Source organism: Lissotriton helveticus, chromosome 1_1 (genome assembly GCF_964261635.1).
Source record: "Lissotriton helveticus chromosome 1_1, aLisHel1.1, whole genome shotgun sequence".
NCBI classification, from domain to species: Eukaryota; Metazoa; Chordata; class Amphibia; order Caudata; family Salamandridae; genus Lissotriton; species Lissotriton helveticus.
Window position 1 is genome coordinate 906079413 of NC_136057.1, and position 23585 is coordinate 906102997.

Consider the following 23585-nt stretch of genomic DNA (forward strand, 5'->3'; position numbering starts at 1 on the left):
ACCTTTGCAGACATAAGGGGTTTGACGGCTGCTGAACTGCCACTGAAGAGAATTCGCATTAATCTGTAACATATCCCGTATGTTTCCTTGAACGTGTGGATACCTTCAGCCCCTCCATGTCACAACTGGGCCATGTGCAATTAACAAATGGAATTAGCACCGGGCCACCCCTCACGGGTGTATTGATATTTACACCGGTGACAGGGCGGCTGGTGGCTCCGCCCCCGCTCGGTGGATGCCTGTAGTGGATAGAGAGGGTGCTGCTGTGGGAGAATGCGGGCCCCGCTGGCGCGGGAAGGGTTAAGCGTGCTATCAGCGGCGCTGCCTGTGAGGCGTGTCTCCCTCACACACAAACACACGTCTCCAGTCTGCACCGAGGCTGGCCGAGCACTGCCCCGGCGGCGGCGGGGAGGGAAAGTTCACCAGGGGCGGGCGGGAGACGAGACACGAGGAGCGGGGGCTGCCACTGACAGGAGGAACCCCGGGTCCAGCAGCAGGAACGGGAGCAGCGGCAGGGACTGAGGAGCATCCCCCCCGCCCCGCAGCAGGAACAAGGGCAGCAGGCAGCCCCCCACCTCCGAGGATAGCAGGAGCCCCCCACCTCCGAGGATCAGGGACTGGAGAGCATCTGCCGGCCCTGTCAGCAGCAGCCCCCCTCCAGCAGCAGCCGGGCTGCAACCCAGCAGCAGGAGTCTGGGGCTGGCCAGCAGCGGGGTCTGATCCACCATGCCTTGCCTTGCTGTGCCGGGAGCAGACCCCGTGGCTGCCCCCCGCTGCCTCTGGTAGAGCCCCCCCCCCCCCCCCCTCCCCCCTCTCAGTGCTGGAGCGGACAGAGTGGCAGGATGCCTGGAAGCGACACCGGCATAGCAGTGGACCGGACCTACTCGGACCCCGAGAGGCACCAGCGCGCCAAGAGCAGGGTAAGCGGCGGAGCCGGGATTCATGGCACTCTGGTGGGAGAAGTGCAGGCTGGGGCCGGGTGGGGGCTCCAGGGGTAGCCCTGTGTCCTTTGTGCGTGGCGAGGAGGCAGCTGGGTCCCGCCAGCCCCGGGGGTCGGGGTGAATGATCAGGTTTTACCCCGGTGGTGTTTGCTGTGTCCAGTCAGGGGGTAACGCGCTCTGTGGAGGCGCAATGCCCCTTCATACACAGAGCCTGCTGTACTTTGGTGGTATCTTGTTTCTGGGCTGTAGGGGATGTCCGTCAAAACCCTTTCTGAAGTCATGACTTGTTTCACTGAGGCTGGACTTTGTGATGTACTGTGTCCTGCTAGTGCTCAGGTGTACATCTCTCTTCTTCAGCGGTAACGCACGCTGGCTGCGTGAGATCCGGTGTCCCTCGGTCTCGAACACATTTGTTACTTTCTGAGCGACAGCTTTAGAGTAGGCGCTCGCCCCCACCCCCGTGATGGCATTCGCTGGGTGTGATGTCCTCCGGGGAGTTGCAGTCTCGCCTTGTGGTATCTCGGGTGGATGTTACTCTGGGGAGGGCAGCCCCGGGCGAGGCTCTGAGCCTCTCCCGACAGGTTACTCTGGTTAGGGCTTGGCAGTGGGAGGGGCCAGTTTCCTCCACCCACCCGAGCTCCGTTCTATATCACCTGCTCTGGGTGTTTCTAGGAAATCCATAGAACGGATTGGTCCATATATTGCTTAAAACAAGCCTTGGCCCGTTGTGCATGCTTCCAACTTGGCAGAGAAGTGAAATGAGGCACAGGGAGATACATTGATATGCTCAAGATCACAATGTAGTACAGTGCGTAGCCGGTAGTAGATATCACGAATACTAGGCCCAGATATTAATGCAAACACCAGACTCTTGTAGTAATGAAATCTGAACACACACCAGAGTGCAAAGCTTTCAATTGGGACTGGACTCTACAAGGGTCTCTGATCGAAACTGCTAGAAAGATACAAAGTACAGACGTGCACCAGTACAGGTGTGCTTTAAAGTCACACAAGCCAAGGAATACACCCATAACACTTCCTTTTAATGTCACGTTTAGTGACATGATGTGCTGTGTTGGTTATTATTATGAAGGGCCAGCTGTTGGTTATTTATTGCAAACAACTCCACTGAAAACTTTCCTCGATGGATTGCATTCATCTGTTTTAAATATGGTCAGGCGCGTCTTCTCGAGCATGTTTGTTTGCGGTGGTGATATATATGGATCTACATTTCTTTCCATGAATGTACATTAAGCGGTGTAAATGTGCATTTTTGGTTAGGCCGGCGGTAAGGGGGTGTGGGCGGCATTTCAGGTCCTTGCAAGGGCCCCTGTGATAACTGGATCATATTCCAAAGCCAGGCCTGTGCTTCACGCGCGCCAATACAATAATATTACTTAACATTACCGCGAATACAACTGTAAGAAATGTACTTAGAAGCAACACAGTGTGGGCGCCTTTGGTGGAGTATTGGGGGGGGGTCATCACGAGTGCACCTTGTAATATCGACGTGTGCTCTTATCAGAATGGCTGCATAGTGCCCACACATGCATTGTAACTAGTTTGTGAATTCCTTGGCTTGTCATCTTTACGGGTTCCATATTGTACACAATCAAGTAAAGTTTACATTCAGATTCTGTTAGTACTCCATTTTGTGAAAAGCCTGGGACATTCTTCGCCATGTCTTAAGTGTGCAGGGAGTGCACCTGGTTTAAAGCGGGCAAGTCAGGTTCCGTAACATTTGTTATGGAGAGTTTTGATCAATTTCAATTAGTGTTTTGTATTAAATATTGTTCGAAAATTGGCTTATATAGGTTGATTTCTATTCGAAATTTGATAGATTTCTGTCAAAAACTTCCAAAGCCAAGGGCGGCGCCCGCACGATTGGTGAATTCCAAATGGATACTGCAGTGAACAATTAACTGCCCTGGCACGAGCAGTTGTAATGTATATAATACGAAAGGAAGCTCCTTCCGCCTATGCCTGTGGGGATGTTCGCAGGCATAGGTCCCAGCGCTTTGATGGAACATGTGTGCGGAAGAGGTTGAGCGGGAGCTCGCATGCGCCGCTGCTCACTAGCACATGACCTGCTCTGGCATTCAACCCTCCCCGTGGGAAGAAGAGGGCCGCGGGCCGCGCCAGATGTTCAGCTCCAACCTTCTTTCACCGCTGGATTGTGAGAAATAATGTCCCCGGTGCCGGCTGCTCCGTGGGGGCCGCGTGCTTTCCTGTCACGTGGGTGCGTCGGGGCCGGTTTATGTGAAGTCCCCCCCCTCCCAACCCACCCGACTTAAAGGAGGGACCCAATCGTGCATTTCAGTGCCTATGCACGTATTGCACTGTGCACATAGGCGCTGCCGCCTTGGGAGTGCTGCTGCTAGCCCCGGCCCCTCCAGCCTCCGTGCAGAGTGGTGCTGTGACCTGTGGAGAGGTCAGCTGAGCCCGGTGTGCACACATCTCTCTCCGCCTTCCATTCTTGAGCCCCCCCATGGGATGCACTTGGCTCAGTTCCAGTGCGTGTCTGTGACGCGGCCAGCGTAACTGACATTTAAGGGCATAGCGGCAACATTTCCAGTTGGGCTCATCCTTTGGCGTCTGGACACTGCCTTTTCACCATCCCTTTCGTGATTAGTATTACCCATGACCTGCACCCTGTGACTCCCCTCCTGTGTGTCTGCTGCAGCATGATGCTCTTTTCTTTTGTGTGCCTGATGCGGTCAGAAGCCATTCCTGCATGTGCCTGCTCTTGTCCAAGTCTCCCTTTCGACGCTCCTGTGATCTGAGACTCTTGTGTGCCTGCATCAGCCATAGAGTCCTTCCAAATGAGTGCTTGCTGCACCCGAGGCTCAATTTCTGCCTGCTCCTTCAGTATCTGCCTGCTGCAGGTAAATCTCCCCCCCCCCTGCAATTGGCTGCCCTGCGGCGGCATCTTTGCTATCTGACTCCCTTGCACCCCGCATTGAAATATACTGTATACAGTGAGGCACAGAACTGCTGAAACGGAAGGGGTAGAGTGTCGCCGGCCATCCCCACACCAAGCTCGTCTTGTTTCTCATCTTCCTTGAGTGTGTCTCTGCTTGTTTTTTCAGCCTGCTCTTCTGACTCTACTTAAAGTGTCCTGTATAAGTGTCTCGCCACAGCACCAGTCTGAAGCATTCGATTTGCTTGAATTTGATCAATATTGCATTAAACAATAATGTACCCTGTCAGCGGCACGCCACCTTGCAATGCTGGAATCAATAGATATTCAATATGTGTCTGCTTCGGGAAAGGATTAAGAACCAACAGGAGCGTCAGGAAAAACCTCATATTCATATTCCCTGACCAGAAAAATCAGCAAATCTTGGGAAGCGACAGACAAACTGACCTCACTTGGCTAATGATGTCCTTACTGAACCACAGTGATTTCGGGAGCAGGCCTTCTTGCAACACTTAAGTAGACGCCAATCATCACATACCTCTGATGACCAGGCTCTCAGTCTTGGAAGATGGCAGCCCACCTAACTATCCTGAAATGCCCCCCACCAGATCCTGGTGGAGTGTGGATTCTAGATGAAACTGCTCGTTTACATGGCAAACAGGGACAGAGGCCTGGAATCCTTTCAGAAAGCAGTGCTCCATTGGCATCCAGCTTGAGCCCTTGAAACAGCACACTCTTTCACAGCCCTGTCCGTGCCCACATGGAAAAGCAAGGAGGCAGAACACTAGGCCTTGGCATGGAACCAGGCAGCAGAGCTGTGTGGTGTATGGACGTCAGCAGGCGTGTTCTCTGCCTGTATATGTGCCTGTATGTGTGATCTATGCCAATATATACATGGATGTTGTCTCTTTGTGGACATACACTGTACAAAAAGCACACCAGTTGGTGTTGTCAATGCTAATTTTAAACGATACCTAACAGCTAATGGTACTTCAAATTGCGAGAAAAACAGAACTATTAGTGGACTCTGGAAGGCTCAGTACTGGCTGCAGTGACAGAGTGGAAGGGACCCTCAAACACCGCATTCCCTAGACTGGAGCATCCACCATAGTGTGCTCATGTCAACCCCATACAGGAGCCAACCCTCAAGGAAAGCCAGGAAATGACGTAAAGGCCTGTAGTGGCCAGCCATGCCTAGGTAACTGGAGGAAAGTCAACCTTTGTATTATTAAGTCTACGCCAAAACCTTTAGATTTGTGCTAAAATGTGTGTGTGTGTGTGTGTGTGTATGTATGTATTTATGTATGTATATACACACACACATTTATGGCGCTTTTACCCAATCCTCTTAATCCATTTGTCTGTTCTTCTCATTCATGTATTTATTCCGCACACTGCAGCTACAGCATAGTGCAGAGTGTCGGCCCCTTCCGTTGTTGCCTGTCTTCACTGTGATGCCATTTTGAACTTTCACAAGGAGCACACACAGTATTTCCTTTCATTGCCAGAAACTACTATGATGATGTGTGCTTTTTGAGACTAAAAGTAATTGAGCTTTTATACACCTTTTATTTATTGGTGAGCCACCCCAGACCACTGCTAGCCCCCCCCCCATAAAGAACTGTGTCAAAATAATACAAGATTTCGGAAAGCCCAAAGGCTAGCAGGCTGCCAATGCTTGTTTGATTATAGATTTCGTCTCTGCCACAGTAAGCTTGACTTTGCGTTTTGTATAATTAAGCGGTTGCCATGTGTCGAATAAAGGTTTTATCTGGGTTTTGCGCCCTTCCAGCGTGATTTGCCCAGGATCACTTAATGGTGGTGAATTTGGCGAAGCTGGGATTACAGCTCAGGTCTCCTGTATCCTCAAAACCTAAGGTACCTACTAGACGAAATCTCCTATTCTGCTGGGCCTGTGGGATGTAATGATAACTATTGGAATCTATCGACTTAGTCACAGTTTGGACCAGTCTCAGCTAACACAAGCGACTCATCCTTTCTGAGGCCAGACACAAAAAGAAGCTACAATGATTGGTTACCTTATAGAACGCTATGTCTATGCTACAAACAATTCACAGAACAGAATGATGTAGGTACTGCTCTGCTTTCCTGGTGACAGTGATATGTTATTTCGACAATTACATCACAATAAATAAATATCTATGTATCCACTGTTTAGGCACATATGCTACTGTTACTTCAAAAATTACATCAAATTACATATATATTTTGAATTGGTTAGGCACAGGGAGATAGAGTTCAAAATCACACTGTTTGTGGTCAAGCATAGTAGCTATGATTAGAACCTGCTTGATCTTCAGAGACAGTCGACACCATTTACTTTGTGGCGGGTGCTCTATAATGAATATATTCTATAAATAATTGTAATTATGTAAATAGCATCATTATTAGCACGTGATGAAATTGTGTTCAAGAGAAACTAATGGTATCAGGTGGTGAGGTGCGCTTTAACACAGGTCTGAAATGAACATCGAAACCTCCACCAAGTTTAGTTCAGAATAGTTGCCCAAATCCGTGCCTGGCCTCACCTTACTTGGGCATAAGATGACTGTGAAATGTATCTCACGGTTAAATGTATATAAATATCGAATAGGAACGCGATGCTTTCAGTTTCTTAGCAGTCTATCATTATCAGAAAATAGGTAAGGTAGTGAGTTCCACAACCTCTTTCTGTCCCTTTCTCTCTTTTTTCTCTCTCCCTCTTATGTGGTAATTCTGCTGTCACGAAGGGGTTACTTTCAAGATTACCAGCTGTCTGTGTCTCCACGGAACTGGGCATAGCTTCTTCTTTTTGTGAGTTTAGTGGTTTAAAAGGAGATCGAGAGGCGGCTCGATCTCCTGTCTCTTCTGGTGTGTGGACATACTCATAAATGACGCCTGGCACCTCCCACCTTTTCTATTGCTGCCATGTTGTGGGTGTTGTGAACTTTGCTCCACACTTAACCAACCTGTAAACCAGAGGTGGAGCCGCACAAAGTTTACTTAATACTCGGGTTTATTTTTCTATCCGAGTTTCTGACTATGGCATGGCGTTTGTCCCATGTGACAGGTGTGTGTGTGGCCTCGGAGTGCGGAAATGCACACCTTAATGTATAAAATGCGTTGTTTCATGGTGGAGTCCCGGCCTCCTCAAAGACAGAGCTGAAATGCCCTTTCAATGCTGGCCTTTTCTGTTGGCCTTTCCACTGTGCCATTTTCCGCTTCTGCCCTGTGATTCCCTCCTCCAGCCTTGTTTCTTGAGGCAGACTTCTCTTAGCACACACAGTTGCCTGTCACACCCGTCCTATCACCAGCTTCCAGAGAAGCGGTGCCCTAAAAAGGAAGGGAGTGACGTTGTTGAACACTTTTGTTTTGTTTGGTTTGGTTTAGCCAAAAATGCAAACTTTCTGAATAAGATTCCATGCAGAGTAAAGTGGGCAACAGTTTATTTTGTGTGGCGCCGCGGCCAGGGCGACTGACGCTGGAATCTGGGGACCACGGTTCGATCCCCGGCTCCGGCGGCAGGTTAGCCCAGCACCATGTGACTCTGGGCAATAGCTCGCTTAATCTTCCCGACGGCCCCCAGCGCCTAGAGACCCCTACGGGTGATTGTGCGCTTTACAAATGTGGACTTTTTATTTTGGGAAAACTGCTAAATCTGAGAAACATTTCAACATCTAACTAATTTATTTACAAGCTCTCTTAATTTCCCAGGCTGAGAACGAAGCCTAAAATGATTCAACTTTATATTGCAAACCAACTCCCTTTCATCTCGTCTGCTGCCTTGTGATTTGTGCGCAGAGTTCTGCCTAGCAAGGCGTATTTAATTTTTGCATATAAAAGATAAAGGAAGATCCCCTCTGCTACAAACCCTTTACTTCGAACCTATTTCGACCTAGAAATATAGAAAATAGTTATTTTTTTTTTAAAGACTATCACTCACACAAATGTGTGGCATGCTTCATCATTAAGTCTTATGCTCTGCACATATGTTATTGCCGGGCAGGCTCAACCTGACGTTTGGAGGGAGCACTTTGATGGTAGTCCTAAGCACCTGGGAGGGATATGATTTGATGATTTAAAATAGCCTTCCGGTGTAACTCGATCACCTTTAACTAAAGGGCCTCTTTGGCAGATTACAAACAAAGCGGAATGTGTGACGAGACTGTTGGATCTGAAATCAACATGTTTCAGCCGGTCATGCTCGACCCGATGGTCTCCTGACTTTCGTCACAACTGGTCAGATCCTGTAAACTTTCGGGAATGATAATTCTCCATTGAATTAATCATTCTCTCCATCCACACACACACATACTCGCTCACTCAATCACCATAGTTTCTCTGCTTGTAACATCACCAGAAGGCCTGAATATTGCCAGTTACCATTTATCGTGTTGACACTCTCAGAGTGGGAGACATATGTGACTACCACAACATCTGGGTATAGTGGTATCCCACCTCCCTCCTGTTGCCCGTCCGTCCTACCCACCTCCTGTTGTACTTGTTGCCCATCCTCACCCACCATGGGTAAAAAAGCGCTATGCCATGGCCAGTGCTGGTCATAGCACTTTTTCTTTTTAAATTTCTTTTTTTTAACCATGCTGCACTGCAGCGGTGCTGCTGTACAATATGGCTAAAAGATTTTGGCAAAGTCAGTAGTTTTCACAAAGGCAAGACCTTTTGACCTTGCCAGTGCTTGTTTAAAAAAAAAAAGATTTACATTCTAGTTAATGCAGGTAATGCAAATGTGGCAAGTATAGCCACGATTCCATCTTAGTTTCTCTAGTATATAAGCATTAAAATACAAAACCACAGAGGCGCACTCGGATATTATCATAAGATTGAATCGAGTGCTTTACAAAACACATAGATTTGTGATGTCATCGTCTCAAAGCCCTTGTCTCTGTGTTCATCAGATTGTGCACACACGACCCCTGCACTTGTCCCTCCTCCTCGTGTGGTGTTTTTTTTTATTTGTTAGACCTCTGCAGCGCTAGGCGCTGTGACCTGTTTGTTCCCTCCTATGGCGCGGTCAGCTCATCCAACAACCGTGTCAAGAACCTGTAACAACAGGTTACACAAGTTCTGCAGAATATGACTAATGAGAGGCAGACCTGCTGCTGGTTCCTTTTCTTGTTTTGCTAAAGTGAATGAAACGTTTTTCCACTGGGCAAATCGCTCACTGATTATTTCCTTTTAGGTCTGAGTTTTGAGAGCGCTGCTGTCAGAGACCTGAGGCTTAAGCATCATGTGGGCTTTGAGTCCACCTCATTCAACCACTGGCTTTGTTCGACCCGCCTCTTTCAGCAATTGGCTTGAGAGCTTGTCAATCATGTCTTGGCTCAGTGGAGTAGTGATGTCTCGCCTTATGCTATTGGCTGATTGTGTGTGTCCTTCCTCCTCCACATTGGCTACATTGAACTGCATGAGAGACTTCTGTAAAAGAATAGCCCTCTTTCTCCACTCCTGCTGGCACCTTCCCGCGTGTCTCCCTCTGATGTGCTAACGCAGCACATTAAACCCAAACCTAGCTGTTTTGTCAATGCTTGTTGTATTTGTTTGCGCAGTGATGTTTAAATAAAACAGCCACTAATCGCAAGGATCAGATCTGTTGCTCTGCATTTACTCCCACTGGCAATGTCCAAAGATTGGCCTGCTCCTCTGCAGTTGAGCACAGTGGGCTGAGCCGGGAGGTGTGAGTCTTGCTTCTGTATGCCTGAGTGTGTGCGTAGCAGTGATTTGCACAGAAATATGCCTGAAGAGGATATGTGTGCTGTAGCGCAGAAGCATCAGGAGCCCTGTGGGATTCCGATAGGGCTGGAGCAGACATTGCATATTTCAAATGAAGACCAGATTTTTCAGGTGGTCCCATTCCTTCTTGTGAAAGTGCAGCTGGGGCGGGGATATCCATAGTGTTGCTTCATCCAGTGGAAGGCCAGGTTACATGGACCTGCTGCTCGTTTCCTACCGCCCTGGTCTATAGGCGGGTCACAACACATGTGTGACTGGCTCTGGGTCATGTCCTTGATGCTCAGTAGGGCAGTGATTGGTGCCAACACCTTTCACCACTTTATTATGAAAGCAGGGTTCTAGAGTTGGTCGAGTGTGGCACGAATGGTTGTTCATGTTTGCTGTGGCATTTTGTCATGGTGGTGGTGGTGAGATATTCATGTGCTGCTGTACTTCAGTGGTACATCATTGCTACGGGATGTGTTTTGTTGTGGACGTTGCACTGCGTTCAGGCTTGAGCCTGTTATGCTTTGCAAAATGTTTCTCTGTGTACATCACTATGCCATGTAATTCACATTAGTGATGTCTGAAGAGGCTGCTATATTTTAGACAAATGCAGCACGTGCCTATACATGTAATGTGACGAGTAGCAAATTACCTCTGCCTCGGGAAGTAAACAGCGCCGCTGCTTCTGCTCAAGTATTTCAGACACCGCCTTAATTTGGCAATTCCAGTGCCAGCTCTGTACAGGGCCCCATAACAAGCACGGGAGGTCCAATGAAGTTTGTGGAAAGCCTGGCAGCTAGGACCGGAAGCGGGCACATTATGAAACGGGTCATTCTATTTACACTCGTTATTGGGGCTCGTGACCACGCGTTGCTCGCTCGTGGTGGTTAACCTAGTGAAACGCTCTCTTTGATTTGACTGCAGTACTCCCTGGCTGCCGGTGTGTGGATGATGCCAGCTCGCGCAGGGTACGGCTCTTCTTAACTCGCTCTGCTCTTATTATATTGATGCAGGTCCTCTCGGCAGCTCGCTTCTTGCAAGGCCCAGTCTGTGCTGGTTGCAGTCGGCATCCTCAGAAACCTTCCGTGTCTCCAGGGAGCTGCTAGGAGATTGCAAGGGCTCGCGCCAGGACTTCCCTGAGCTCCCTTTCTGCTGCGGATGCATCCGTGGGCTTAGTGCCTCATTTTGGGAGCTTTGGCTGTTATATATGACTCGCAGCCGCTTGTGCTCATTCGTTCTTCGGTTCTGTGGTGCATTGCTAACCTCTCCGCACTGCTTCCTGCTTTCCAATATATTGGCTCCCAAACAGATTTTGAATCGGCCATTTCTATGTGTTCGTCTATTGTTATTTCAGAATTCTACCCACACTCCCCTCTTGTACGGCCTCCCTACTATCTTTACGCATCCCCATCTGATTTAGGGGTCCATCTGTTCTTTCCTCTGTTGTACATGGCTTCCATAAGAAGACAGGATTGAAATCTGGTTATTCGCTGCAGTGACGTCAGTGGGTACCCAAAGTGGTTGTTCTGCGGCCTTGCTGAAGTCTCAAGAGGCCTGAGTATGTCAGTGGAATGGTGGCTCCTGGTCTCACCTGCTTTCTCCCACCTCTCTTGGGTCTTCGCCGACCAGAGGGAGACAGGAGAACGGGCGAGGTTGTGCCTGCGCCAACCTGTATCTTCCCTGGCAGCGCCAGCCTCCGCAGACCCGTGGGGAGAGAGCAATGCAGCTGTGCTGAGAAGATAGATAGATTCATTTTATTGTTTCCTGCTATTTAAAACCATCACAATGTAAAAAACGCCAATAGTAAAACAATTCAAACAGCGTACAAACAAGGCATGTCTGCATTGAGTCTTTAAAATTCAAATCTAAAACAAAGAAACAAGAAATCCTACTTATTCAAGAGTTCTGCCAGAGACCTGGAGAACATTCAGGGGCAAAAGACGATGGCTGCCCACTCCAGGCAGGAGTATAAGGACATTGGCCCTGCTATAAGACAGTGGTTACAAACAAAAAAGTGAGTTCAATAAAGTGCATGTTGCAGTGTCTGGTATCCTGTGGAATTCGACTCACTCAGATCCATACTGACCAGGAGTTGCCTAGTCTTGAGCCGGTTTGCCTCCCTGCACGAAACGCTTCCTGTGGCTACATCGCCTAAAAGCGCTGGCCAATGACAAGAGTGCAGGGTTGAATCAGATTGATTGAACTTAGGTGCCTCTTGCCTTCTTGTGTGCCCAGTCAAATGTTGGGAGCTACATTCCCTGCTATCCCGGGTCTGGGAAATTGTGAGGGGCAGTTGATGCCATATGCAAGGTGATTTTGTTCATCATCACAAGGCTAGCTGATTCCTAGTTGGCCAACAAGGATCTTTTATAGTAAAGCCAGGAAGTAAAGTGCAGGCAGCAGACAAGTGCAGAATTGGTTGATTTAGCTTCGCATTCACAGGTTTATGCTTATTTGGTCAACTAGGTTCTTTTATACTGAAAAGACTGTTGAGCCAAATAAAAGCCATTGTCAGATAAGGTGCATGGTGCAGTGTCGTCTATTGTGGTGATTGACGCACGCTTCTTATGCGAGACTGCCAGAAGCAAGTGTGCAGCCTGCACAGCATTTGGTTCTGGTAAAGTGCAGATGCAACAGCCTAAGTGACGACAGGCAGACCACGTGAGGGTAACTGGTGCACTGTGCAAAGCGGTTTTATAAATCTTCGACAGCCATGACTAAGCCACATTTTTTGCCTCAAACATCTTTTGTATGGAATAACCAGTAAATAAAGTTCAGGCAACGATCTGCATGTGCAAGACGCCCAGATGATTCTTATTTGGTCAGCAAGTTTCTTTTGTGCTGAGAAGTGTGTCTCACAGAGCTGCATTCAGCGCAGTGCTGGATCTGCACTCTCATTGTGAGAGCCGGGACCACCGATTTGGGCTGCATGAGGGTGGTATGGCACAAAGGGTGGTGGGGTGGGTGGCATGAGGCCAGGTAAGTATTTTTCAGTTTGATTGGGGTGAATGTTTGCAGCGTGTGGTGGGTGGCAGGAGGCCAGGTGTTTTTTAAAAACATTTGTTCATGTTGTACAGGGCTGAACTCGCCTTCAAGGCAGTCTGGCAGGGCCAGAAGGGATGGTTGGACAGGCCAGTGTTTGGTCTACTTTTGTGGCTACCTGTAGGCCTGTTTTATGGTCTGATGGATTAGTGATTCTCTGATATTTCAACAAACATTTCTATGACCAAGCACAAATGTAGGCAGACTCTCACACTGTGCAGAACTACTATCCTGCAGTTGAAAAAGTGCCAATTTGCAGAAAGTCGGTCACATTTTTAGCTATCTGCTTCACTAATGGGAGCCAGTTTTATTTTAGTGCCTGGGCCTGTATTCTGTTGCAGTGTGACTCTGATGTTATATGTGACTCCCCATCACCCCTTTGCACCTGTGTATATGTTAGAAGGTGGTAGAGATAATTTGAGGGGGCCATACAACACAAAATGATAGATGGGAAAATGTGAATAAAAGGGATGCTTATTACCTTTGGGTGCTGAGTGACATCAGAGACAACTCGAGCTCTGCTTTTTGATGTCACTCAGAAGCAATGGTGTAATATATCTCAGTTATTCACTTTTCCCCTATCTATACTTCTATGTGTTTGTTATTCTTGACCCCCCCACCCCCGATTGTCACGTTTCTTCTGCAATGCAGGGGCGTAACACAGGCCCATGCAACCCCCAAGCTCCAGGGGCTCCCCTCAGCACAGCACTCTGGCTGCAGAGCTCTTGATTGAGCCAGGAGGGGGCCCCTTCACGTGCCTTGCAGGGAGACCCCCTCGAGTTTGGTTACGCCAGTGCTGACATTTGTTGTTCTTGATTCATTTGCTCTTACATCTCCTTTCTTGGGTGGTTCTGATTCTTTCATTTTCATTGTTTCTATTTTAATGTTAAGTGTTTATGCCAGTGCATAAGCTCTTTTTTTGTTGTAACTGTTCTGTAACTTCTGAACTCCAACCTCGCTTCTTATCTAGAGCTTTTCTGTCCCAGCCTCCCGCTCTCCTGAATAAACCCGTAAGAAAATTCTACTTTATTATCTTTATCCAGAATAACATTAACCACTACTCTTCAGAGGGTAGACAAACAGAAACGTAGGTGCAATGGGTCCAAGTTGGTAAAATGCCACATAAAGTCGTTCTTGAGAAGAGCATTCTCAACTGTCAGGGTCGGACTGACTGTAGCGGGCACCAGGCATTTTCACTGTGGGCCAGAAGGGTGAGGGCCGGTTTTGGACCAGTGGGGGTCGGTTTTGCTGAAGTGCTGCAATATCAGCACCCTGTAGCAAATATCGCCCCCCCCCCCACACCCACCTCCCAGCGGCTGGTCAAACTTAATTACCAGGGCTGGTTTTGGTTCTCAGTCCAACCCTGTCAGGGCAGGGCTGGCTGTAGCGGGCACCGGGCATTTCCCCGGTGGGCCGCCAGGATGCAAGGCTGGTTTTGGTCCTCGGTCTGTTTTTGTTACCGGGCCAGCAATATCGGCCCCCTGTAACGAAATCAGACGAAAGTGGCCTTAGCAAACAGCTCGGCCACAACCCCCTGCCCCCAGGGTTACCGGTCCAGCAGTTTGCCAGGGCCATTTTTCGGTGCCCGTCCGGCCCTGTCTGACACAGACCAGTCCTTTGAGGAAGCGTAGATGTGTTCTCTTCTGCACAGAGCTTCTCCCTCAGTGTGGTGTGAAGAGTGAACATTGCTCGGGATACAAGTCGGCCAGGTTGCTCAGAACTGCTGCTGCTTCTTGCGTTTACAGCATGGCATACTCACAGACAGAACTGATACAACCGTATTTTCCCCGGAACAATTGTAAACCTTGCACGTCACCAACCGCTGCTCTCCTTACAGCATTTCTTGGAAACGGACTGACCGATCTACCTGGCCTTAGTGGAAAGGGCTGGGTCCCCGAAAGCACCTTCTACAGGTGAAACGAAAGAAAATTTTATAATAATTGGGAGTCATTTAGAAACTGATACTGGCAGGTGAATTCCGCTCACATACGTCACAACTCGTGCGTGATTGTGAAAGGCTCTTGTTGAGATTAGTGCGGGCCATCGCCGTCAGCTGCTCGTGGTGCCACGTGCTCTGGTTCAAAGTTCTTTACTAATACTCCAGAGAGATGCCACTGGTGCACTGCACCAGCCAGTACCCAGCGATCTTTTCCTCTTTGGCACAGAATGACAGCTTCTTTGTCTCGGAGGACTCTATTGGACAACCTATTGATGGCAGATTCTGAGACTCTCCCAAATGGCTCGATCGAAAGTTTATTGAAGTCACACCGGAAATAATTAAATAAACTCTTTGAAGGCGCCACCCCAGCCAGCAAAAGCACTTACTTAAGTGGCATATGTTACGGTTATGTTATTGTAGATATATGTGGTTGTAGAGTGCACGGCGTGGGCTAGCAATTCTCTGCATGTTGCTTTCTGAGGTAATACTGAGAGAAGAGGGGTGCTCTTGAGAGAGAGAAATGAGGAAACGAGGGCAGAAATAACAAAATAGATGTGTGTGAATGTAAATTGAAAGAGGTGAAGACGAGGTGGGCGAGAATGCCCACCTTATTTGTACAGGTTTTATATGGCGTTACATTTTCTGGTATTCACGTGCTAGGAAGTAGAACCCCAGAAGGTATAGTGGGAGCAGGCCGGACATGCTAGTAAAGCAGTAACGTTGCTAATGTTCGGTGCTTCAGACCCACACATTGTCCGTACTTCACACTACAAACTAAGGGCCATATGCATGAACACATTTTCCCATAGACACAAAATGGGCAAAACCCCTTGATGTATCTGGCTGTAAGTCAGTGCACCAGTAGGTATGTTTGTACTCAGACCTACGGGATTTAGGCACCTTTAGACACTAGGGGGAGCTTACTACATTTGTAAGCTACAGATGTGATGACAGTACGGGACAGAGGGTTAAGTGGTGTCTGCCAGTGCCCACAAGCACTGTGTTCCCACCCAGAGAGGCTCTAAGTGCACCCACTTAAACCGTGTCAGTCCCAAAAAGGAACTTGCTGATGCCCTATTCAGCAGTGCTCGCATCTGCAGGTAAGTCAGTGGTTCATGGACAAAATGCTTGAAGGGTATTGATTGTTTTCCTGTGGTGTTCCAGATACTACTGCTCTACAATAGCAGAGACAATTTGATAACCAAGTTACTCTCTTTGTACACTTTAGTCTCCAAAGTTGCCAATGCTGGTCTGTCCATTCATTCTCCAGGAGGCAGTAGTGGCTTTGGAACTAGGATAGACTATCACACAGTGATCACAAACAATAAACTTAAATGCCCAGTAAGACCAAAGACCAATATTGTTCAAGACCATCATTGGCAAAGTCAATAGGCCTGATAAAAAAATAAAAAAATAATACAGGTATTTAAAAAACCCAAAACGATTCCTTTCAAGTTTCAGTAGCTTGCGAAGAGAATTAGAGTTTGGTGCAAGTCAGTCACACTTCTCAACTCCTATATCCCTGGAAACATAAATCACAAACCCTTTTCAGGGTTCTGGGCTAGTCTTGGGAAATAGCTCTGCCCCTGGCAACTAGGCAATGTCAAGAATATCCCATCTGGGCTGGAAGGGGTGCGATGCTGGCTCTTACGAAGTCAGAAATGGTACCAGGGTGATGCAGGATCGCCACCCTCTGTAATGGAAGGTCTCGTGCAGGCCCTCAAGTATCTTGTGAAGGTGATGGCTTTGGTTCTGTTCTGGCCAGATGAGATGCAAGGTCCTCACAGCTCCACGGCATCTCACTTCCATGATATGAACTCCATGCAGGTTACAAACCTGTTGGCCTTTCTGGCTGTGGCCATCAGAAATATTTGTCCAGGCTCCCCAGAAATGGAGTGGGCTCAAAAAGAAAGATAAAGAATTAAGATGCTTTCAGGAGTCACCTATAAGTAACCTCTGCAAAAGAGGAAGGAAATAGTGGTTTTCTGTCCTAAATCAATGGTAAAATACTGGAGTTCAACCGGGTTTGCAAGTAGATTGAGTGTTCTTCTGAAAGGACTTAGCAAAACTGGTGAATATTTATTTGCATGTCATTGTTTTACTTATCAAACAGATTACATTTTAGTTTAAAAAGAGTATAAAATATATTTGTAAGAAAACGAATGAACAAACTAATGAGACTCCCATGCGTGAACCGCATATTTCTCTACAACCACCATGCAAGTACCATTTTGAATATTAATAACTGCAGTTTTTTAACTTACAGGACATACCCCACAAACTAGTTTGAACGTTGGCACTTAGTAGCAGGCAATCTATTGATCTTTCTAAATAATGCTTATTTTATGTAGCTGTGTAGGTTGAAAGTTTGAGTGCCACTTCCATTGATTGGCTTTGTGACATTCAGATCATACACTGACCTCTGCACCAAACCTTGCCTGTCTTACTGTGATTGGCACATGTGAAATTGAAATAAATGTTAGAAACAGAACTCTGCCACTGAACCCACTGAACTATTCTGCCAGCACTCCACATTTGATTAAACATCATCATCAAATTTTATAATTGTCACAGCTAAGGAACATGCATAACATATATATTTTTGCCCCAGAAAAAAAAACCTCTAGTAACCATAATGGATGTAAAATCGTCTGCAGGTCATTGGCCTTCAGCACCTCAGAACACTGTCACAAGAAGTAAGCCATCGATAATAAGATGTTACCAATACTAAGCCAATGCTGATACCAAACGACTGAAGATGCTGGCATGGTGGTTTTGTTTTCTTCAAGAAGTGTTGAGGCGGTCAGGGATGAATGGTGTTTAGGGGTAGTGAGAGGTGAGTAAATTAAAAGTATCCAAAGTCATTGTTTGACAATATAAAATATATAAATCCAAAATAATTCCCTCGAAGTAAAGCACTAGAATTAAATACCTCCTTGAAAAATAATTCTAAAAATAAAACCTGTATACACTGCAATTACACCTTAACAATAAGCGTGCAGAAGACAATTTAGAAAAAGACATTCTATAAATTGATTTCTATGAAATGGTTAATGCCATTTATCCTGTAAATTTCCATTGAACAGTTTAAGTGAAATGGTTTCTCAACAGTGATATTCCATAAAATCATTTTACTTTGAAATCACATACAACCCTTCCCCTTACATGAGGTCTTAAGCTACCCTGCCTTGATAAGGCATTGTTGACAAGACTGACCGGTGCAGCAGTGGTCAGGCCGACTTGGTCTGATGCTGGGCAAATCTGAAATGAGAGGTAAGGGGAAGCCGCGTGGGTTAGGCTTATGGTAGAGGAGACCTACAAACATTTAACAGACTTTTAAAAAAAACTATTCATGGGGAAGTTACTTTTAAAACCTCATTTGAAATGGCTGTCTTGTTTGCAGCTCTCACTATCTCTAGGGCTTGAGGACTTTAAACAACTGCTATGTTTGGGTGAAATCCCCCCATGTGATGTTGTTTGGGTTGTAATGTCCCTCTACCTTTGTATTACTGCTGATGCTTTGGATCCTGGTGAGACACCACTTCCGCTCCACTGCTCTCATCACAGCGCCATCTTCTTCCATGGCATGGCAGCTGGACCTCCCTCAGTGAACTCAGTTGGTTTCTATCCTAGAGTTCAGAGCGGATACAGGAAGAAAAATGTACTTGCAACTGGTCAGAGAGCCCGAACAGCTGATAGTGACAAACGTCTCCAGAAGGCAAGAAGAATGTAAATAACTGCTGCTGATGGGGGCAGTTCAGCTTTAGGTCAGTGGGTGGAAGCCACTGTCAATCAAAGACTGTTCCACATTCAGAATTCCTCACTAAAGGGCCCTGGGCTCCTTTTCCTGGGCACTCCCATAACAGACAGGAGAGGCAAGTGCCAAATAGTGAAATTAATGTGGTTTCGAAAAGACAGTTCAAGCTTTCTGAGTTGATTCTCCCCTTTTAAGCAGGAGTAAGCATCTCTGTGTGATAGAAGAACAGAGCACATAGACCAGTGCTGGTTAACCCTTTGTTCTCTGGAAGACAGAAACCCTTTCTGGATTCTACCATGCCTCATGCATAGCGAACATGATTTCAGAGGGATGTATGTCATCACAACGCATGCTTTTACTACACATGCCTTTACAACGCAGGTTTTACAACGCAAGTCGTTACAACGACTTGCGTTGGGGGGCGCTGGATAGTGGAATAGTTTAATTTACTATTCCAACTCCAGTTCCCGTGGATAGTAGGGAAGGTTTTGGATAGTAAATTAAACTATTCCCTATCCTACAGCGCCCTCCAGCGCAAGTCGTTGTAATGACTTGCGTTGTAAATCCTGCGTTGTAATGGTAGTGCGTCGTAAAAGTTGCATTGTGATGGATGTTTCCCTTTCAGAGGAAAAGCTGCATGAAGGGTTTTGCATCCACCAACACAGCAAGGAAGGGAACCTTTATCCTGTGCTGTTACATTTTTAGTCTCTCAGAGGACACCATTCTCTCAACACATGGACCCATAGGCACGTAACCAGCAACAACAATCACACCATCCGCATGCCAGAGATCGCACAACCCAACGGATAAATGCAGGAAGGAGTGAATGAGCCCAGTTATAGGTGTCCAGACCTATTCATGAAATGGGGTCCATAGCCCCTCGTTCAGGTGTACATGGAAAAAGGGCTGTGATCCTACAGGTGATGTCCCCTATAGCCTGGTGAGTGTATGCCAGGTCCATATACATTTTGGTTAACATAATTCATGTATGGGTGAAAGGTCCCTTTTGGTGCCTCCCCTCCTCCATCAAGCAGAGGTGTGTGCTCTGCTTCGAAGCAACAGAAACCACGAATCACTCCAGAGGGCGTCAACGCTTTAGAGTCCAGTGATGGAAAGACACAAGAAAAAACGAAAAAGGCAGAATGTCACAGTGGCCTCTACCCTGGAGGGGCATCTGTCCTCGATCTGTGAATCCTACTCTGTGCACAGGCCACACGTTGCATCTGCTCCTCAAAACGTACTTAAAAACGTATGCGTAGGGTTTGGGATTGACATGTTATCTTTTGATTATCGCCCACTTGATGTGTCTTATAGATACAGCTAAGGCAATTCCAAATGCATTGTGGGTAATGGACCCATCATGCATTCTGACTGGTATGTGGGATTGTTCTGTTCTGGAAGTTCACGTGCTGATGATTATTAATACGCAGGCGAGACAGATGGACATGCCACTTATCTCTATGCAAAGACATGTTTGTTTTCAACACTAATCCAAAAACAGAGGACACAGGGTGCTGCAAGGTAGCTTTCTGTTTTTTCTGGATGACTTTGGCATATCTCGCAAACAGCTGATGTGGTGATTCATGCTCTCCACGCGGCAGAGTCACAGTTAGCATATAATTATTTTCAGATTGTTCTCACCAGTTTTGCTGAAGACGTGCATTTGAGAATTTGCATATGCATTGGAATTCTACCCAGCAGTGTTCCACTGGGAGGGCGCGTCATGTTTGCACCATGCACAGCCAGTCCCTAATGCCACCGATGGATTTAAAGAGATCTCACTGAATGGGAATCATCTTTAACGCGGTAGGCGACACCGATGATTACTCTATGAAGATTCCCCACTGTCTGCGCGGTGTTATTTGTGGCACTGCTACAGTCGCGAAGTGCTCTCATGTCAGAAATCCATTTTAACTGGTGCATTTATGAATGAATAGCTGCTGCAGGCTGGTAGGCGGGGGGCTTCTCCGCCATACTGATGTATTTTTGTGTTGCCTCGTGCAACCTGGGGTGATTAGTGTCAAACTGGCTTTTGGCAGTGTGGGCTTTTAGTTATCGGTCAAAAGTTGAGTTTTTAGTAGTTTCTGTGGGAGTTCCATGCTGAGTGTAGAAGATCTAGGCCATTCTAGAGCATTGCTCCAATGGTTATGTACTTCTATATTTTTAGGTCTCACCTGCAACTGCACATGAGCTCCCGCCTGCAAGAAATATTGTTTTCTACAAGGGTCTTGGAGCCCGCACACATTGGAGCCACATGTGTTGGCTTTATTGTCACTCTTATTTGATTGTTCCTAATTGGCCAGCTTGTCCCGATTTCACTTCCTCTTTTTTTCTGTGGTGCTAAGCCATGTACTGGTTGTCCATGTTGCTAAGTCCCTCCCATGCCTCATCCATGTTGCTTCTACCTCCCCTTTGTCTGTGTTGCTTATTTCCTTCCACCCCTCTACCCTCTGTTGTTCTTCTTTCATATTCCTGACAACCCGCACACCCTCCAGTTGTCCGTCTGACTTATTCCCTCATACTCCCCACCCTCCAGTTGTATGCATTGGCTTGACCGCACCAGCCACTAAAAAAATGCTACGACAGCCAGCATTGGCCGCGTCATAGTGTTTTTTTCCGTCAACTTTTTAGCCATGCTGCACAACAGCTACACTGTTGTACAGTAAGGCTAAATGACAATTGCAAACACTGAAGGCTCGTACATAGGCGAGATCTATTGGCTCTGCCAATACCTGCTGCTTGTGTTGTGTACTGCAGCCAACGGATGGAGGCATACCTGTTATGGCTTTGTTTGTTAATCCGACTCAGAGGAGGTGTACTAGTGGCTTAGATTGATGCGATATCTGTGTTTGTAGAAGATGGAGGCTATCTTCAAGGCAAAAGTCTCCTCTTTCAGTTCCAGTTCGTCCAAAGAAATAGGAAGGAAAATAAACTGCACTGTATGTCAGTATTTTAGGTTTTAGTTTGATTTAACCAAGAGCTGACTTTATGAATTTCATGTATTCGATGTTGTAGGTGAATCTGTCATGTAATGTTCTCTTTATGGTTAAAAAAAATATATATGTGCGTGTGTGTGTGCGTGTTATATATATATATATATATATATATATGTATATATATACACACACCTTTCATGGATAACCCTGAGGGAAGACGGAGCTCTTCACAACAGATGTAGCGTGTTAATCATGGTTCATGGGCGTTAAATTGTTTCCTTCTTTTGTAGCATGATCTGGTGTTGAGGGTTATGGTATCTTAGAGGTTTCCCTTTGTGGGCAAAGCAGAGAGTTTTGAAAGGGGCTCTGAAGCTGAGGCAGAGTCAGTAGAACATGAGACAATACCAGTTGCTGTCTTCAAGGTCACTTGAAGGGGATACGTGGGTGGACCTAGTCAATCCTGGAGTCAGTTGGCATCCCAACCACTGCCAGATGGTCTTCACAGTGGGCAAAAGGGAAAGGTCGATATGCATGAATGATCATTTGGTTGATGGTGGCATGGTTCTGGTTCTGCATGAGAAAAGCAAAATTAAGCAGTAACCAGTGGTTAGAACTATTGCAAGCATTCCTCCCATCACCAGAGTGCCACTGAAACCAAGATACACGACTGAATAGACCCAATGAGGGCCAAACTGGTTTTGTGTTCTGGTTCAGTGAGGACCTGGCTTGGCAGCTCAGGGCTGGACTGTTACTGTTGCAGCAGGGTCAAGACTGACTTGCATATGGCTGGGTCTCATCTTAGCTGGTATGGTGGGCAAAAGAACAATGAGTCAGATTCTCTACCCCAAACAGTTGCCAGTGGTTAGAATTATTGCTAGCATCCTCCAACCACCTTTAGTGTGTTTGCAATGTCCTTTAGGGCCATATGCACACAAACCTGCCACTTTTCTTTTTATTATAAAGGCTCAAAGAATTGAAATTATCAATTTTTATTAAAATCTCAAAGGCAGTGTCTCCTGTGAATTAATCGTGATACCTGAGGAAGCCACAGCTTTCAGCTTGTGAGTACTTTTCCCACAGTGATGGCGCAGTAAATAGTGTCCAGCATGTACTATACATGAAGCAATACTGATTCCTTTGCCAATGAGTGGTCTCCATCTGGCCATTGCACTCAGTTTTAGTTTGATTAGTTGTGTGATCTTTTAAAAAAAACTTTAGTAAACCCTTTTTTTAACACAAAAAGTAACATTCCACTCATATTTTCCAGAGCTCCAACTGGAGCCGTTTGCTTTTAATTTGTGTTGTTCCACAAAGGCATACCCAGGTGAAAATTCCAGTTGACTAGTTTCTAATGGTTTCTTCAAGCTGGTTTTCCTTGTTGCATATGGTGTTCCGCTTAGCCTCTGAAATGCTATGGAAAAAATGTAATTGGCATCTTGGAAATGGCTATTGGTGCCTAACCATGCCTTTGAGTTTTGGCTAGGGTTTCCTCTCTGTACAAAAACCGTATTCCTATGTTCAAAGGCCTACCTGGTCAACAGGAATGTATACTTGGAACACATGCTTATATGTTTCTTCCGATCCGTACCATGGTTCCAAAGGGGGAATCTTTCTCTGCCTCTCTGAAATTGGAAATGTACGGATTCAGAAGTGCAGCAGTACCAAGAAGCTGCAGCAAAGTCTTCAACACCTTGAGTTTTAATCTAATTATATAGATTCCAGGAAGCTGGAGGGCAGGAGAAACCTCCCCAACAATGAAATCCCTCCACCTCTAAGGCATCAATAAGCATGGGACGCCCAGTCCGTGCTCAGCATTAAGTTGGGTTCCTTGAACGACTTTAACTTTAAATGTTATTTAAAAACAACTTCAGAACTAAAGTTTGCATTCCCACGACTTTATCTGCACTCGCTGCACCTACTGAACATGAAAAATAAAAAGTACTCCTGCCTGCCTCTGTGAATTGGCCCTAAAATGTCTTACTCCCTTTTGGGGGCATGGGAAGAGGCCACATCCCTTTCTACTTGTACTAGTAGCATCTGTTTATTCCATGAATTTTCATCATTTTTGTGTTATGGGCCAATTCTCACATATATTTACGGTCACGTGATGTGCTACTACTCAATAATCTCACACATGCATTTGTGAATCGGCCCCAGAGGCACCCCGGGATCCGGCCTACTGCCCTCTACAGTCCTCAGAACTCTTACATTTTGTACCAAATCAACTTGAAGTTGTGACTTGATAATCGTGTTTTAAACCTATGTGTTCTGTAGTGAACAGTCCCTTTGTTGTTCTAGTTTGCCATTCGAAGGC

General features: G+C 46.6%; 1 protein-coding gene across 2 annotated transcripts in view; it reads left to right on the top strand.

Moving 5' to 3' along the window:
* Positions 1-267: 267 nt before the first annotated feature.
* Positions 268-23585, top strand: part of TMCC3 (transmembrane and coiled-coil domain family 3) — a 291867-nt gene continuing 268549 nt past the window's right edge. Inside the window, exon 1 of one of the 2 annotated variants that reach the window (XM_078675965.1) lies at positions 268-920. In XM_078675965.1, the coding sequence (XP_078532091.1) occupies positions 843-920 (78 nt within the window). In that variant the 5' untranslated portion in view covers positions 268-842. The remainder of the gene's footprint in view (positions 921-23585) is intronic. The other variant, XM_078675983.1, reaches the window with a different exon arrangement.